The sequence below is a fragment of the Lynx canadensis genome, chromosome D3 (assembly GCF_007474595.2).
Source record: "Lynx canadensis isolate LIC74 chromosome D3, mLynCan4.pri.v2, whole genome shotgun sequence".
NCBI lineage: Eukaryota > Metazoa > Chordata > Mammalia > Carnivora > Felidae > Lynx > Lynx canadensis.
In genome coordinates, this window is record NC_044314.2 from 62,116,257 (window position 1) to 62,135,631 (window position 19,375).

A 19,375-nucleotide genomic window follows, 5' to 3' on the forward strand; every position below is an offset into this window, starting at 1 on the left:
TTGCTGAAATCTTTCTATTACCCCCACTATTCTTTTTCAAGGTGTAGTAATTTTTAAAAACTCCAGTCTTAAGCTAACATCATATAATATCACTTCCTTATTCTTCCACAGTGGTTCTTACTCTTTTGAAGCAGTGGACTCATTAGGAATCTTAGGAAAGCCATGGACCCTCTGTCCAGAAAAATGCACATACATACACTTTGTGAACTAAGCACACATTTTTTATATTTCAGGGGATTCACAGACTCTCCTCAGGCCCATCTGAGGACTCTCAGGACTCTTGGTACACATGGCTTATATGCTTTAGTTCATTATTATACAAATGCTCATATGGATTTGTCACTTACCATGCTTTAACCATTATTTTTAAGAGATAATACTTGCTGCCATAAAAATTAGCAATAAATTGATACAATCCATACTCACTCTGTAGCTTTGTAACTGGAAGGTACATTCAATTATTTCAACACCTATGGAAGCCCTTCTACAACAATGAACAAGAAAGAAATGGGTCCTGCTGGCATGGAGGTCACAAGGTAACAGAAGAGCCAAGGGTTTAAGTGACTGAAGAGTTCGAGGCTGGAAGCAGAGAGGATAGTCAAAGCTGATGTGATAAACTAGACAAGAATCTTCGAAGATGACGGGCTGAGTTAGGATAGTGTTGGGCTAAAAAAGGGGGAGGTTAGAAAGATCCAGAATAAGAAACATCAACAGGACTTGGCTGTTAAGTAGGAGTCAGAGATGATGCTGAGGTTCTGCCTTGGGCACACTGAAATGGAGGAGGTTTGAGGAGAAAACAGATGATTTCACTCATCCTGCTGCAGGCCCCAGCTAGCAGACACCTGGATGAATGGATATGAACTCAGAGGGATCAGTGGGCAGATAGGAGCTGAAATAGCTGGAATAAAAACCATGGAAAAAAGGGTGTGGTTGCTCAGGGAGAAGTGAGCCCAGGACAGAAATCTGAAGGACCAAGCAGAGTCTGAAAGAGGCAGGAAAAAGCGATCAGAGGAGAAAACTAGGAGAGTGTGGTTCCTTTCCTGTTCAGAGGCCATTATAATCTATTTTCCTAAAGGAAATTTCTCTGAATTCTTTGGGCATCTTTAATCTTACAAATAGAAGGAAAGTTGTATGAACAAAAGTGTTTACAAACATTTTATAATATGGTCTTGCTATAAATCAAAATTAATGTGTGTTTATAGTACACATTAAACAATATTAAATATAGTAAATATAAAGGAACGTTGGGAATAAGTGATGTAAGATAACAATTGATGCTTGCATTACATAATACTGTATCTTTAAACCAATAATAAGACAACAGTAATGTGCAATAAAACTATGTATCACTTATATTTCTAAAACATGATAACTTTGTATGTGTATTATAATTTATGAAGTATTTTGACCACAACCCTATTTAATTCTTACATAAAAGCCATAATGAAAATGTAGAGGAATTTTTTTTTTTTTTTTAATTTTTTTTTCAACGTTTATTTATTTTTGGGACAGAGAGAGACAGAGCATGAACGGGGGAGGGGCAGAGAGAGAGGGAGACACAGAATCAGAAACAGGCTCCAGGCTCTGAGCCATCAGCCCAGAGCCCGATGCGGGGCTCGAACTCACGGACCGCGAGATCGTGACCTGGCTGAAGTCGGACGCTTAACCGACTGCGCCACCCAGGCGCCCCAAGTAGAGGAATTTTTATCTCCCTTCTGCCAATGAAGAAATCAACACTCAGAGAGGTAAAGGGACTCTCCTAAAAACACAGTCTAGAGAATGGCAGAGCAACTCCCACTAAGCTATGATGCCCTCATGTATGTAGTTCAATATCATATGGGGAGAGAATCTCTTCTTCCATGAATTTCAAGTATAAACTTCAAGTAAGTGTGAAGGTGTGTGAGTGTGAGTGTGTGTGTGAGAGAGAGAGAGAGAGAAAAGGAAAGAGGAACAAACAAACTTTGCACTATACCACTATTTTTCACTGGGCTGGTTGTATAAAGACATTGCTTCAAGTGGATGAGGCTGGACCAGCAGTGTAGTAAGCAGCTGACTCACCTAATCTGCTCCGTCTAATTTCCTCTGGGGAGACAGGCCGCAGCTTTCTTTCTGCTTTGATTTCTTCTAATATTCTTTCATGGAGGCTCCGTGGCCGTGGTGGAGTGGGTTTCAGTTTTCTGGCTGAGACCTTGGAAGAAAAAAAGTAATGGCTACAGACTTGAATAGTTGTTCTTAAACAATTTTTAATGAAGTCCATTCCTACAGTATAGATAGTATTTCACTGATTGAAACATTGCCTGATAAGACTATTTTAAGCAATAGGGCGATTATTGGATTTCACAGTAATTTATCACATGTGCTCAATCAATTTTAAGGAGTCAGTTTTGCTAAAGTTATAATTATGTTCACAATATGCTACCATGATAGGCAATCAACTGAAATGTAAACTATACTTTATCTATTACTATTATTGTTTTTAAAAGTAACATTCTTAAATGTTCATTTATTTATTTTGGGGGGGGGGCATGTACGAGTGCAAGCTGGGGAGGGACAGAGAGGGAGGGAGGGAGAGAGAATCCCAAGCAGGCTCCGTGCTGACAGTGCAGAGCCCAACTCAGGGCTCGATCTCATGAACTGTAAGATTATGAACTGAGCCAAAATGAAGAGCTGGATGCTTAACCGACTGAGCCACCCACATGCCCCTAAAAGTAACATTTTGAGTAAGTCATCACAACCTTCTTAGATTATTATTATCGTCTTTCTACTGTAAGGGCTGTAATAAGGGCTCACGGAGGCTGATTAATTTACTCAGGGACATGTAGCTACTAAACTGCACCATGACTCAGGTTGTTTTGAGTTAAAATATCCTAAGACAACCTTGTACTGCATAATTGTTAAGTATTTTTCTGTGACAAGAATGTAACTTACAGTTAGGCTTCACCATTTTGAGAATAAAAGTTAGGTGTAAAAACTACTTTGAGAGATGAGTTCCAGAGATCACATCCTAGATAAGAGCATGTTGCTACCTTCTTCCAGCCAAGGGGAATGCCTCAGATTACATACCGGATTTAAAGGGGGTCTTGATCTGATGAAGTCCAGGATGATTTCATGAGCACTTTTTTTTAACCGAGGGGGAATATCACCATTCACCTGAAAGGAGACATAAAGTATAAGATTCATGTGACTATGGGATTATCATTATAAATTTCTGGGTACAGTGGTTATCTCAACATATGTCATAATATCACTGAAGCGTATTCTGGATCTACCAAGGATGCATTTCAAATCAATAAAATACAGAGTAAATGGCTGAGTGATCTAGAGCAAAAATAACTATGTAGAATTGAAGAAAATAAAAGTTCATAAAATGAATCATTGGTTCTACCACTTTGGGAAAATGTATATTAGATTCATCCCTTCCAACAAAAAGTTTCTAAAATTATAAATGTGAATGGAATAAATAATACTATGGTTATTAACTATTTTATAAACTATAAAGCCTTTTACGTCTTATTTTCATCCTTGTACAAACCCAGGTAACAGAAAAGAGACTGGTGACCTGATTCACATTCTGTAGATAAAACTCACATCAAGGAGGGCATCTGCTACATTCACACAATTAGTAAGTATAAGAGTTCTGGTAGAGCCCTCACCTGTTTCAGACTCCTGCTCTAATGTCCTTTTTCTTTTTTAAATGTTTATTTTTGAGAGAGAGAGAGAGAGAGCGAGTGCAAGCCAGGGAGGAACGGGGGGGGGGGGGGGGGGTCTGAAGAGGGCTCTGCCCTGACAGCAGAGAGCCTGATGTGGGACTTGAACTCATGGACTGTTAGATCTTGACCTGAGCAGAAGCTGGATGCTTAGCCAACTGAGCCACCCAGGTACCCCTAATGTTCACTTTTTATGTCAATGTGTTACAAAATAATTTTTTAAAGCAATTTAATAAACCCACAAAAAATGATCTAAACTCACATTATGACCACCCAAAAGGTACAGCTGTGACCATTTTGTCATATTTTTTCCCAGTCTTATATGAAAAAAATAGAATATGCTAGGCATTTTTCAGTCATGCTCCTCATGAAAGATGGATGAAAAAGATGTTAACAAATTATAAATTTAAAAAATGAGAAACATCTTAAACTTCTCAATAATCCAAAAAATTAGCACACTTTTTACTAATGCACTGCTTGAAAAATCTCTATAATACTTTTCCCTCTACCTTGGAGACCTACTGTTTGATTACACCATAATATTCTAACAACTTTATAATATCAACTTTGTTCGAGAGAAGAAAAAGGTAATTTCGTTATTCCTCTTGCATCAATGGTTCGTTTTTTCATTTTGATGCTTCACAACTTGTTACTGGAAATGTCACTTAAATTTTAGAATTACTGTAAAATTTGGTCCGACCTTTTTCAAGTATTTTTTGTAAGACTACAACATTTTAGGCATGGACAGTTTTCTCGTGTACTCACCAACTTTATAAATACTATTTTAATTGCTCACAAGTCATTAATTAGTTGGTTTTTCTTCACTGCAGCTGTATTTTATGAGTTGTGATTTTTTTTTTTTTTTTTGGTCAATGTTGTTATTTTGTGTCCACTGAAAAATAATGTTAAATATATTTTTTTAAAAAAGGACCTGAACTGCCACTCCCAAGCACGGTTGGATCCCCAAAGGCAACCCTTTTACCTGAGTTCAGGGAGGATGACAAGCCTGTTGTGGCCCACATAGCATCCACTCTCTCCTTCCCTGGGCCATACCTCCTAGCCCTGAATGAGGCCAGGATGGCCCATGGAAAGATTTAGGAGTAAAAGCTGCTTGAACCAAGTCAAGCTTGAGACTGCTAGTACTTGGTTCAAGGAGGGCATGTCCCGTAGCAGCAGAGCTAGAGGCCTAATGTGGCACAACCCCCATCTATGGATTTCATGTTACACAAGACATTTTTTTAAATCCTTATTGTATAGAACAACCTAATGAGACTTTCCTATTAACTTTCAACTATACTCCTGAACAGGGTAATACATATCTTTCTAGCCATTTTTCATATGCTTTTACTTTAATGTATACTTTCCATCACAACAGCAGGGCTTAGGGAATGGTTTAAATAAGGCCAGGTTTGTGAATTCCATTCCCTAAAAAAGTGCAGTTTCCTCACTAGTCAGAAACTGTATCCTGGATCCCAATTACAAAGTGTGTGTCAGTGCTCATGAGGTAGATGGCAGAACTTTATGGATGTGAGTCAGTGAAAATCCTTACCAGGAGGAGAAAAAGCAACTTTGTGCTAATACCATTCTGCAGCTGGCTCAGTGAAATTATACCCCTACACATACAGAACACATACTGAAACAAGTTGTCTGAGCTGCAATGATAAATGATTCCTGGATGAACACAAATAGTAGAGCCACAAGTAAATAAGACACTTCTACAACTTGATCTCATTTTTGAGCCACGATGCCTTAAACAAAGAACTTCTAAATAAAAGGTGTTCTTTCTATATCTTCATTAAAATTTTTTTAAATTATTTTTATTTATTTTTAAGAGAGAGAGAGACAGAGTGCAAGTGGGGGAGGGGCAGAGAGACAGGGAGAGACAGAATCTGAAGCAAGGCTTCAGGCTCTCAGCTGTCAGCACAGAGCCCAACGTGGGGCTTGAACCCAGGAGTGTGAGATCATGACCTGAGTCCAAGTTAGATGCTTAACCAACTGAGCCACCCAGGCATCCCTCTACATCTTCATTTTAAAAAGGTGAGTTATTTGAAGCTATTTGTTAGATCTAAACTCAAGCATTTTACTCAAGCATTTTACTAAGCATTTTACTCAAACATTCTGAAAAAAGCCAACTGAGATGTTTTACACTTCTATAACTTAATATTCTGGATAATATCCAATATGGCTAAACCACCATTTCCCAACATCACTACAAATGTACTAAAAACAGTGGATTACTGTGGTATGGTTGTATAGTTTAAACCTGAGGATTAAATATTTTTAAAATTAATTTTATTAAAAAAAATGCTTAATGTTACTTTTTGAGAGCGAGCAAACGAGTGAGTGAGAGTGGGGGAGGGGCAAAGAGAGAGGGAAACACAGAATCTGAGGCAGGCTCCAGGCTCTGAGCTGTCAGCACAGAGCCCGACTTGGGGCTCAAACTCACAAACTGTGAGATCATGACCTGAGCTAAAATCAAGAGTCGGATACTTACCTGACTGAGTCCCCTAGGTGCCCCTATACCTGAGGATTAAATTAAAAACATCTCAGCACAGTGCCTCATGTAAGATGGACCATGTTTGAAAACTGTTTGCTCTTTACAAAAAAAAATTTTTTTTTTATTTTTTAGAGAGAGAGGCAGAGCACAAGCGGGGGAGGGGCAGAAAGCGAAGGAGACACAGAATACGAAGCAGGCTTCGGGGTCTGAGTTGTCAGCACAGAGCCTGATATGGCTAGAACCCACAACCGTGAGATCATGACCTGAGCCGAAGTCAGATGCTTAACTGACTAAGCCACCCAGGTGCCTGTACAAAAATATTTCTTAATGGGGCGCCTCGGTGGCTCAGTCAGTTGAGCGTCCGACTTCGGCTCAGGTCATGATCTTGCGGTCTGTGAGTTCGAGCCCTGCGTCGGGCTCTGTGCTGACCGCTCAGAGCCTGGAGCCTGCTTTGGATTCTGTGTCTCCCTCTCTCTCTGACCCTCCCCCACTCATGCTCTGTCTCTCTCTCTCTCTCAAAAATAAATAAAACATTAAAAAAAATTAAAAAAAACAACAACAAAAAAACCAAAAATATTTCTTAAAGAAATTAGAAACTGGCATCTACTCATTAGAATAAAAATTTTTAAGATCGAGTTTTTGAAGATTAAGTATGAATAGTTGAATTTCTACTCTCATTTACCAGGTACATTTATATAAAATAAGGAACTATTCACACTTTTAGTCTTTTATTTATTTTTTTAATGTTTATTTTTATTTTATTTTTGAGAGAGACAGAGTATGAGCAGGGAAGGGGCAGAGAGAGGGAGACAGAATCTGAAGCAGGCTCCAGGCTCCAAGCTGTCAGCCTAGAGCCCCACAAAGGGCTCAAACTTGCAAACTGTGAGATCATGACCTGAGCTGAAGTTGGATGTTTAAGTTAGCCACACTGGCACCCCAAATTTTAGTCTTTTAGAATGAAAACTTGAAAGCTCCCCTTCAATGAGCTCCCCTTAATCATACTGGAACCTCCATCTGCCCAGCTCCTTGCATAGGGACTCAGTATATACTTACTTAAGCAATTTGCACAGATTCAACCAGACAGAGAAAGACACGGAAAGGAAAACAACAATGGCTACCATGAAGTAGAAACATCTATCCATTTCTCTTCACTTCCTACCCACAATCTACAAGTCCAAAAAATGTATCATTTATACCCAGATACACTGAATGGCAAACAGAGGCATCACTGATAATTATCATAAAAAACACATAAAACTACCTGTCATTACGAAGCTCACAGAGCCCTCAACAAACAAAAAGCTTAAATAACTTGGTCTTTGAAAAAACATTATTTTCTATTTCTGTCTTAAGCAAACAGAACCACTAACAATGACGTAAGATTCCAACTAAAAATGTACAAAGCCAATCTATAGTTTATGGATTAATTTTGGGCCCCCAACCAAACTGCTTTTTCCCCTCAGCTTGGAGGTTGAACGGACAAGTAAAAATTATACATATCTAAAGTAAACAGTGTGATTATCTGATATGTGTGTATACATTGTGACTGATGACCACAACCAAGCTAATTAACACATCCACCACCTCCCATAGTTACTGATTTTTTGTGTGATGAGAACATGTAAGATGCGTAGTCTCAGCATATTTCAGCACACAATAGAGTATTAGTAATGATAGCCACCGTGCTGAGTCCCCAAAACTTACTCATCTAATGACTGAAACATATGACCTATGACCAACATTTAACCAACATCTCTCCAGTTCCCCCATCACTGAGCCCTGGCAACCTACTCTTCTACTCTCAGCTTCACCATACAAATGAGATCATATACAGTATTTGTCTTTCTGTGCCCAGGTTATTTCACCTAGCATAATGTCCTCCAAGATCATCAATTTTTTTGCAAATGGCAGGATTTCCTTCTGTATTGCGACTGAATTACTATTCCATTGTATATGTATACACTATCCATTCATCTGTTGACATTTAGGCTGTTTCCATAACTTGGCTATTATGAATAATGCTGCAATAAACATGGGAGTGCAGATATCTTGAGATCCTGATTTGATTTCCTTTGGAAATATATGCAGAAGCAGGATTGCTGGATGATGTGGTAGTTCTATTTTTTTTGTACTATATTTGTTTGTTTATTTATTTATTTAATTTACATCCAAGTTAGTTAGCATATAGTGCAACAATGATTTCAGGAGTAGATTCCTTAATGCCCCTTATCCATTTAGCCCATCCCTGCTCTCCCACAACCCCTCCAGTAACCCTCTGTCTGTTCTCTATATTTAAGAGTCTGTTTTGTCCGCCTCCCTGTTTTTATATTACTTTTGCTTCCCTTCCCTTTGTTCATCTATTCTGTGTCTTAAAGTCCTTATATGAGTGAAGTCAGCACAGAGCCTGATGTCTTTGATATGATATTTGTCTTTCTCTGACTAATTTCACTTGGCATAATACCCTCTACCTCCATCCACGTAGTTGCAAATGGCAAGATATCATTCTTTTTTATTGCCGAGTACTACTCCATTGTATATATATACCACATCTTCTTTATCCGTTCATCCATCAATGGACATTTGGGCTCTTTCCATACTTTGGCTATTGTTGACAGTGCTGCTATAAACATTGGCATGCATGTGTCCCTTTGAAACAGCATACCTGTATCCCTTGGATAAATATCTAGTAGTGCAATTGCTGAGTCATAGGGTAGTTCTATTTTTAATTTTTTGAGGAAGCTCCACACTGCTTTCTAGAGTGGCTGCACCAGTTTGCATTCCCACCAGCAGTGCAAAAGAGATCCTCTCTTTCTCTGCATCCTAGCCAACACCTGTTGTTGCCTGAGTTGTTAGTGTTAGCCATTCTGACTAGTATGAGGTGGTATCTCATTGTGGTTTTTAATTCGTATTTCCCTGATGATGAGTGATGAGCATTTTTTCATGTGTCGGTTGCCATCTATCTGGATGTCTTCTTTGGAGAAGTGTCTATTCATGTCTTTTGCCCATTTCTTCACTGGATTATTTGTTTCTTGGGTGTTGAGTTTGATAAGTTCTTTATAGATTTTGGATACTAACCCTTTATCTGATGTCATTTGCAAATATCGTCTCCCATTCTGTCGGTTGCCTTTTAGGTTTGCTGACTGTTTCCTTCGTTGTGCAGAAGCTTTTAATTTTGATGAGGTCCCAATAGTTCATTTTTGCTTTTGTTTCCCTTGCCTCTGGAGACGTGTTGAGTTAAGAAGTTGCTGCGGCCAAGGTCAAAGAGATTTTTGCCTGCTTTCTACTTGAAGATTTTGATGGCTTCCTGTCTTACATTTAGGTCTTCCGTCCATTTGAATTTATTTTTGTGTATGGTGTAAGAAAGTGGTCCAGGTTCATTCTTCTGCATGTTGCTGTCCAATTTTCCCAGCACCACTTGCTGAAGAGACAGTCTTTATTCCACTGGATATTCTTTCCTGCTTTGTCAAAGATTAGTTGGCCATATGTTTATGGGTCCATTTCTGGGTTCTCTATTCTGTTCCACTGATCTGAGTGTCTGTTTTGTGCCATGTGGTAGTTCTATTTTTAATTCTTTCAGGAACTGCCATACTTTTTTCCATATGGCTTTACCAATTTACATTCTACCACCAGTGCACAAAGTTCCCTTTTCTCCATATCCTCACCAACACTTGGTATGTTTTGCTTTTTAATAACAGCTATCCTAACAAGTATGAAGTGACATATCACCATGGTTTTGACTTTCATTTCCCCGATGACTAGTGGTTTTGAGTATCTTTTCATAAACCTGTTAGTAATTTATATATCTTCTTCAGAAAAATGTTTATTTAGGTCATTTGCACTTAAAATTTTTTTATTTATATTATTTATTTTATTGCTATTGAGTTGTATGAATTCCTCATATGTTTTGGATATTGGCCTTTTAGCAGGTATGTTTGCCTAACCAAATTTCAAAAACATTTCCTTTTATTAAAGAAAAACATTGTAAAAAAGTATTGGGGCGCCTGGGTGGCTCAGTCAGTTAAGTATCTGACCTCAGCTCAGGTCATGATCTCGTGATTTATGGGTTTGAGCCCCACACAGGGGTCTGTGCTGACAGCTCACAGCCTGGAGCCTGCTTCAGATTCTGTGTCTCCCTCCCTCTCTTGTACTCCCTTGCTTGTGCTCTGTCTCTCTCTCTCTAAAAAAAATAAACATTAAAATAAAATAAAAAAAAGAAAAACAAGTATCTTCAACACTGATGCAAATCCCCCTATATATAAAGAGCAGTTAGAAATCAGTAAGAAAGACTAGCAGCACCTAGGTGGCTCAGCCAGTTAGGTGTCTGACTCTTGATTTCAGCTCAGGTCACGATCTCATTGTTCGTGTGGTTGAGCCCCATACTGGGCTCTGTGCTGACAGTGTGCGGAGCCTGCTTGGAATTCTCTGTCTCCCCTTCTCTCTGCCCTTCCTCCCACCATGTGCATTTGCATTCCCTCTCTTTCAAAATAAATACGGTAAATAAACTTAAAAAATTATATTAAATCGTACTAAAAATTGTTTCTGTTGTCACCCACTACAACCTCCTCTTTAGCAATGTTTTGGAAATGCAAAATATTCTTATAAATCAATTATATTTGTGTATCAATATTTATTTAAAGCAGCAGAAATCCAGTTTATGTTTTAACAGTTACATAATATTACTAGAGTTTCATAAAACATGTGGCCTGCCACATACTCCCTGCACCTCTAACACACATACTTGAAAGAAAGGGTAAGATAGTTTTCCTCAGAAACATGAGAAGCTACAATTTCATCATTAGGATTTCAAATATATCTCCAAATTTCTAATCACAAAGAGGTTTATGAGGGTTTTAGACAAGTTGACAGTATTCACCAAAGGCCTTAAAGATGTGTATATTCACTGATCCAATAATTCCATGGCTAGAATTTACACTGAGGAAATTAATATAGCTTTTTATATAATACTAAAAAATGGTAAATCTATATTATCACCTCATATTTGTCAGAATGGCTATTATCAAAAAGATAAGACATAACTGTTGGTAAGAATGTGGAGAAAAGGGAACACTTATGCACTGTTGGTGGGAATATAAATTGGTGCAGACACTATGGAAAACAGTGTGGAGGTTCCTCAAAAAAATTAAAAATAGAAATATCATATGATCTAGAAATTCCATTTCTGGGTATTTATCTGAAGGAAATGAAACACTAACTTGAAAAGGTATCTATACTCTGTGTTCACCGCAGCATTGTTTATAATACCAAGACATGGAAACAACCTAAGTGTCCACTGACAGATGAATGGATAAAGCAAATGGGGCACTTGAGTGGTTCAGTTGGTTAAGCATCTGACTTTGGCTCAGGTCATGATCTCACAGTTTGTGGGTTTGAGCCCTGTGTTGGGCTCTGTGCTGACAGCTCAGAGCCTGGAGCCTGCTTTGGATTCTGTGCCTCCCTCTCTTTCTGACCCTGCCCCGCTCACACTCTGTGTGTCTCTCTCTCTCTCAAAAATAAATAAACATTAAAAAAAATTTAAAGACAAATACAAAACAACAATCATAAATCTATGTCAATAGACACAAAATGTATAAATTAGACATAATTTATGACAATAACAACATAAGGGGGGGAATGAGCTATAAAGGAGAAGAGTTTTTATACATTATTAAAACTAAGCTGGTATTACCTCAAACTTGATTGCTATAAAGGTAAGATATCAATTACAATCTCTAGGGAACTACCAAGAAAAAAAGAAAAAATACAGAAAAAAATGAGAAGAGAATCAAAATGGTATATAGGAAAAAAATAATCACAAAAAAAGGTGGCAATGAAGAAATTATAGGACAAATGAGATTTAAAACATAAAGAAAATAAATGTTAAAAGACAAATAATTTCTTCCTTATCAATAATTATCTGCAGTATAAAATGAATCAATTCTCCAACTGAAGAAATCAACAGAGTGGACAAAGAAAACATGATCTAATTTTGTGCTGTCTACAAGACTCAAATAAGATCCAAAGACATGTGTAAGTTGAAAGTGAAAGCATGAAAAAAGATATTCCATGCAAATAGTAATCAAAGGAGAGATTGGGTGGTTTTATTAATATCAGACAAAATAGACTTTCAGACAAAAACTGTCACAAAAGACAAAGAGAGACATTGATAAAAGGGCCAATAAATCAAGAAAATATATTATAAATATAAACGCACCTAAATATATGAATTAAAAATAGAAATAGTTCTATAATAATAGCTGGAGACTTCAATAATGGGTAGAACTAGAGAGGTCAGTAAGGAAAGAGAGAACCTGAACAACACTAATCTCTAACTAAACAAACCAACTAATAATATAGAAGATTCTACCCAACAGTCTGCTTTTTCTTAAATGCACAAAGAACACTCTCCATGTTAGACCTCAAAACAACTCTCAACACATTTAAAAAGACTGAAATTATAAAAGCATCTTTTCTAATCACAAAGAAATGAAAGAAACCACTGGCAGAAGGAAAGCTGAAAACATTCACAAATATGTGAAATTTAAAAAACACACTGCTAACAACCAGGAGAAATTATGAGTCAAAGAAGAAATTATCAGTAGAATAATAAAATACCTTGAAATTAATGAAAATGAAAACACAATATACAAAAATTTATGAAATGCAGTGCTCAGAGGGAAATTCATAGTTGTAAAGACCTATATTAAGAAAGAAGGAAGAAGAAATAATTCAAATCAATAACCTGACTTTACATTTTAAGGGCCTAAGAAACAAACAAGCTTGCATAAAGAAAGAAATGATAAAGATTAGAGAAGAAATAAATCAAGAAAGAAAAACAGACAAAATTAACAAAGCCAAAAGTTGTTTCATTCATTCAAAGATCAACAAAATTAATCAACAGACTGACCAATAAAAAAAGAGACAGGATTCAAAACACAAATATCAGAAATGAAATCAAAGTAGGGACATTACTACAGATGTTACAGAAATACAAAGCATTACAAAAGAATAGTATGATAATTTTACATTAACAAATAAGATAATCTAGATGAGATGGACAAATATCTAGAAAGACACAAACTAACAAAACTGATTAAAAAGGAAGAATGTGAGGAGGGAGGAAGAGAGAAAGAGAAAGAAAATCTGAACAGACTTCTAACAGGTAAAGAGATTGAGTAAGGAATCAAAAATCTCCCAACAAAGAAGAGCCCACGACCAGAAGACTCCACTGGTGAAGTCTACTCAAACATTTAAAAAAGAATTAACCCCAATCCTTCTCAAATTGTTCCAAACATTAGAAAAGGAGGTAACACTTCCTTAGTTATTCTGAGGCCAACACTACCCTGATACCAAGCCAGACATGGGCATCACAAGAATACTATGTATTAAATCCCTTCTGAATACGGATGCAAAACTCCCAACCAAATAGTAAGCTGACTCTAGCAGCATACTAAAAGTATTGTACATCATGACCAACTGGGATTTGTCCCATAAATGCAAGGATGGTTCAATGCATAAAAATACACCAGGTAATACACCACCCATGTTAATGGAATGAATCAAAAGAAGCCACATGATTGTCTTAATTAATACAGAAAAATGATTTAGCCTAATACCAACAACACATGATAAAAATACTCAACAGGGGCGCCTGGGTGGCGCAGTCGGTTAAGAGTCTGACTTCAGCCAGGTCACGATCTCGCGGTCCGTGAGTTCGAGCCCCGCGTCGGGCTCTGGGCTGATGGCTCAGAGCCTGGAGCCTGTTTCCGATTCTGTGTTTCCCTCTCTCTCTGCCCCTCCCCTGTTCATGCTCTGTCTCTCTCTGTCTCAAAATAAATAAACGTTGAAAAAAAAATTAAAAAAAAAATACTCAACAAACTTGGAATGGAAGGAAACTTCCTCAGCATGATAAAAGTCATTTGTGAAGGGGAGCCTGGGTGGCTCAGGTGGCTGAGTGTCTGACTTCCGCTCAGGTTATGATCTTGCTGTTCCAGATTTCGAGCCCTGTATCAGGCTCTGTGGTGACAGCTCAAAGCCTGTAGCCTGTTTCAGATTCTGTGTCTCCCCGTCTTTCTCTCTCTGCCCCTCCCCCACTCATGCTCTGCCTCTGTCTCTCATAACATTTAAAAAATTTTTTTTAAGTAAACATTTAAAAAAAATTTTTTTAAGTCATTTGTGAAAATCCATAGCTAATGTTATACTCAATGACGAAAAACTGAATGCCTTCCCCTTAACATCAGAAAGAAGATATGGATGCCTGCTTTTGCTAATTCCATTCAACAACTGATGTTTCTAGCCAGGATAATTAAAAGGCATCCAGAGGGGTAAGGAACAAGTGAAAGTATCTCTCTTCACAGATTACATGATCATGTATATAAAATAAAATATCCTAAAAAATCCATCGAAAAATTATTAGTGTTAATAAACTTGGCAAAATTGCAGAATATAAGAGAAACATATAAAAATCAGTTGTGTATGTACATATAATATGTATATGTATGTATAATGCATATACATTAGCAATGAATGATCCAGAAAAAATTAAGAAAACAATCCCATTCACAATGACATTGAAAACAATAAAATATTTAGGAACAAATTTAACCAATGAGGTGTAAGGCTTATATCCTGAAAACCATCAAACACTGCTGAAAGAAATAAAAGAAGACCTAAATAAATGGAAAGACATCCCATGTTTATGGATTGGAAGACTTAATATTGTTAAGATGACAATATAACCAAAAGTGATCTAGAGATTCGATATAATCTCTATCAAATTCTCAATGTATTTTTTTACAGAAATAGAAAAGCCTATTTTAAAATTCACATGGAATCTCAAAGAATTCTGAATTACCAAAACAATCTTGAAAAAGAAAAACAAAGTTGAAGGACTCACTTTCAGATTTCCAAGCTTATCACAGAGCTATAATAATTAACTATATGTATTGTAATCATCCCACAGTGTGGGATAAACATAGGACAGTCATCATACATCAATGAAACAGAATTCAGAGTTCAGAAATAAACTCATACATTCAACTGATTTATGACAAAAGTCCCAAGACCATTAAATGGAGGTAAGAAAAGTCTCAACAAATGATGCTAAGACAAATGGGTATCAAAATGCAAAAGAATGATGTCTGACCTTTACTTCACACTATATGCAAAAAATTAACTTAAAATAGACTGAAGACCTACATATAAGAGCTAAAAGTATAAAAGTCTTAGAAGAAAACAGGGGTAAATCTTTACAGCCTTAGATTTGACAATATATTTTTAGAAATGACACCAAAAGCCTGAGCAATAGGAGAGAAAGAATAAATTGAATTTTGGCAAAATTAAAACCTTTTCTGCTTCAAAATACACTATTAAGAGAGTAAAAAGACAAACTACAGAATGGGAGAAAATATTTGCAAATCATGTCTGTCAAGAGTCTAGTATCCAGAGTATATAAAGAATTTTTATCATTCAACAATAAAAATACAAACAACACAATTAAAAATTAGGCACAGGATCTGCATTGACTTTTCTCCAAAGAAGATATACAAAAGGCCCACAAGCACATGAAAACATAAAACATCATTAGTCATTAGGGAAATGCAAATCAAAATCACAGTGAGATCTCACCTCATACTTACTATGGTAGGCATAATTAAAAACAAAAATGGACAGTAACAAATGTTGGCAAGAATGTGGAGAAACTGAAACTCTCATACACTGCTGGTGGGAACATAAAATGGTGCAAGTGGTACAGAAAGCAGTTTGGTGGTTCCACAGTAAGTTAAGCTTAGAATTATCATGATCCAGCCGTTTCACTCTTAGGCATTTACCCAAAAGGACTGAAAACAAGTATTCAAACAAAACTTGTACATGACTGATCACAGCAGCACTATTCACAATAGTGAAAAGGTGGAAAGAACCCAAATGTCCATCACATGATGAATGGATAAACAAAATATGGTATATGCACACAATGGAATGTTATTCTACCATAAAAAAGAATAAAGTACTTTTACATGCTACAATGTGGATGAACCTAGAAAGCATTATTCTAAATGAAAGAAGCCAGACACAAAAGGTCACATATTATTTGATTCCATTTATATGAAATATCCAGAAATATCCAGAATATATGAAATACCCAGAATCAGGGCAGGGGAGATTAGGAGTGACTGCTTCATGGGTACAGGGTTTCCTCTGAGGTGATGAAATTATTTTCGAATGAGACAGAGGTGGAGGATGCACAAAACTGTGGATGTACTAAATGCCACTGAGCTATATATCCACTTTAAATACCTTAAATGAATGAATGAGTGAGTGAAAGAGAGGAGAAAAACACCCAAAAACAAACAACCAGACTCTTTAAAAGCCTTTCATTTACCACAAAAGAATAATACCTTCCAAACTGGATGCACAGTTATGTCTATTACATCCCATTATTTCCCAATACATGATCTTGAGCCTTACCCAATGTTATATGTCTTAAAACATATTATAACCCAGCTGAAACCTGTGAAATCAGCATCTACAAGAGGAATCTATCCTATGTAATTCTTAGTATCAGACAAGTTTAACTACTATTTAGCACAATTATTTTCTCTGATAAAAATAGATTGATTTAGTTATATTGTGGGTGACAGGTAAGACATTATAGATCAAATAGAAATGTTAATAATTTATTAAGCAGTATCAACATTTACTTATTTTAATCAATAATATGAATTTCTTTTTTTTTTTTTTTAATTTTTTTTTTCAACGTTTATTTATTTTTGGGACAGAGAGAGACAGAGCATGAACGGGGGAGGGGCAGAGAGAGAGGGAGACACAGAATCGGAAACAGGCTCCAGGCTCCGAGCCATCAGCCCAGAGCCTGACGCGGGGCTCGAACTCACGGACCGCGAGATCGTGACCTGGATGAAGTCGGACGCTTAACCGACTGCGCCACCCAGGCGCCCCAATAATATGAATTTCTAAATAATTCCTTCAGGATAAGAGATTTTGAAAATCACCTGAGATTAATGTTGAATACTCCCACTCAGAGAGGATATAGTTCAAATAAGTAGAAATTTTTGAAAAAGACAGCATTGTCTAATATTAGCAACAAAAATTATCTTGCATTGTTTGTAAAAGTGTAAACTGGTGTAAGTTTGGCAAAATGTATTAAAATTTTAAATGTGCACAATCCTTGATCTATCCATCTCACCAACAGAAATTTAAACCAAGGAGATAATTAGACGAGATGTTTGAGGATATTCATCATAGTACTAATTAAAACAACGAAAACTGGAAACAATCTAAAGGTCTATTAATAGAGGCTTGGGTAAATAATTCACAGTGCACATATACTAGAAAATACTGTGAAGTCATTTAAAAAAGAGAGACTGTCGGACATTCATTCCTCACAGGAATTACAGAATGAAAAGGGCTAAAAAACAGTACATGATTCTCTTTGTATAAACAATCATCCATCCATGAATATAGAAGAGTTTTGAAGGAGAGTTTCTTCAAGATGCTGAACGGTACAGATGAAAGATTTTCAGGAAATTTTTGCTTTTATTTATGTCTCCTAAAAAATTTTTCTACAATGACCATGTACATAGAAAAAAGACAAATGTGTTTTGTGGAAAATGTATGCGAAAGCATGGTGTATTGCAGCTGGGTTTAATTATAATCTGTTAAATACTGAAGACCTGACTGATGCATACACACTTACTGATGGCCTCTTATCCTTCTAAAGCATACCGTACCTGTTCCAACCATTTCATCTCACAGAATGCTCCTTGTTGCTGCCCATAAATTGGTACTCTATCTTCATGAGGCAGTGATGTCCCTGAGATGCTTTCTGCAGTGTATTTAATGGCATTTGATTTGTCTGCTAAGCTATAAGTTCTGCTGTGTTTTCACAGCAGTGCAAGTTCTCGGCTGTGATGAGTCAGACTCCTGCAGGTGCAGCTGGCTATGGAAGGAGCACATCCAGCAGTCACACATAACCCTTCAAGGAGAATGTGCACAACATTGCCAGAGTTGGGCAGATGTACCTTTCTCAGTTTTACAGCATTAGCGAAGAACCCAGGCTTCTCTTCAGGAACAACACAGCTGCTTTTTGCTCATCACCTGGACCTGAACATATTTTCCAGCGTCCTATCATGTCTACTTGTGTGATTCCACGACCTTTTGAAAACTCAGCTGTCCCGTTAGGGTAACATCAATGTCTATTTGGTCAAATATTATTCATTCTTCCAATTCCAAGCCCAGAATAACCTTTCCTTGGAGCCTCCCTTAACATGTTCAGAAAGAGCTGGCTGTCTCTTCTATATCTTACCCTCAACCTTTCACTTATTGTATATTGGTCTCTCTTATCATACTGTGAGAATGGAACCATACATTCATCTTTAAATCACCAGTATGTGGCATAAAACCCTAAATAAAACTTTAATTAATTAAATTTTAAATAAAATTAATTCTTTGTAAAATGTATGGAAATACACCCATTCTGGAAAACTGTTTGACTATTTTTCATAGAACTAAATATGCCCTTACAATATGACCCAAACAGTTACACCATGGACATTTATCCCAGAAAAATGGAAACTTGTGCCTATATAAAAACCTGTACACAATTGATGATAGCAGCTTTATTCTTAGTATCTCCAAATCGGACACAACCCATATACCTTTTAATAGGTGAATGGTTAAGCAAACTATGGTATGTTCATATGATGGGATACCACTCAGCAATAAAAAAGAGTGAATGATTGATAGGCATGACAACTGGGACAGATCTCAAGGAATGAGTGCTGAGTAAAAAAAGCCAATCTCAAAAGGTTATAGTCTGTACTATTCCATTTATATAATATAATTGAAGCAACAAACTTAAGGACTCCACACAGGAGTCCTGTGGTGTTGGAACAGTTCTGTATCTGGTGATGGTAGTTACATAAATCTACAAATGTGACAAAATTTCACAGACACACACACACAAGCACGTGGAGTTTAGGGTTATGATGTGACAGTGGAAGGACACAAAAAGTTGACAAGAAATAGAATAATACTACCAAAGCTAGGCCTTAGAAAGGTTAATCCAGTAGCAGTATCAAGTACTGGAGGGTCGGAGGGGACTGGAACAGAGGGAGGAAGGTGATGCAAAAGATACTATAGAAAGAATTAAGAATTC

The 19,375-nt window shown here is 36.9% G+C and overlaps 1 protein-coding gene across 3 annotated transcripts in view; it reads right to left on the minus strand.

Annotated features, from left to right (window-relative positions):
• The window catches only part of SPIRE1 (spire type actin nucleation factor 1), a 202,534-nt gene that overhangs the window by 45,243 nt on the left and 137,916 nt on the right, over positions 1-19,375 (minus strand). For all 3 annotated transcript variants that reach the window (XM_030336752.1, XM_030336753.1, XM_030336754.1), the window contains exons 7-8: positions 3,064-3,150; positions 2,059-2,188 (exon numbers count right to left, since the gene is read on the minus strand). In XM_030336752.1, coding sequence (XP_030192612.1) covers positions 2,059-2,188; positions 3,064-3,150 — 217 coding nt within the window. The remainder of the gene's footprint in view (positions 1-2,058; positions 2,189-3,063; positions 3,151-19,375) is intronic.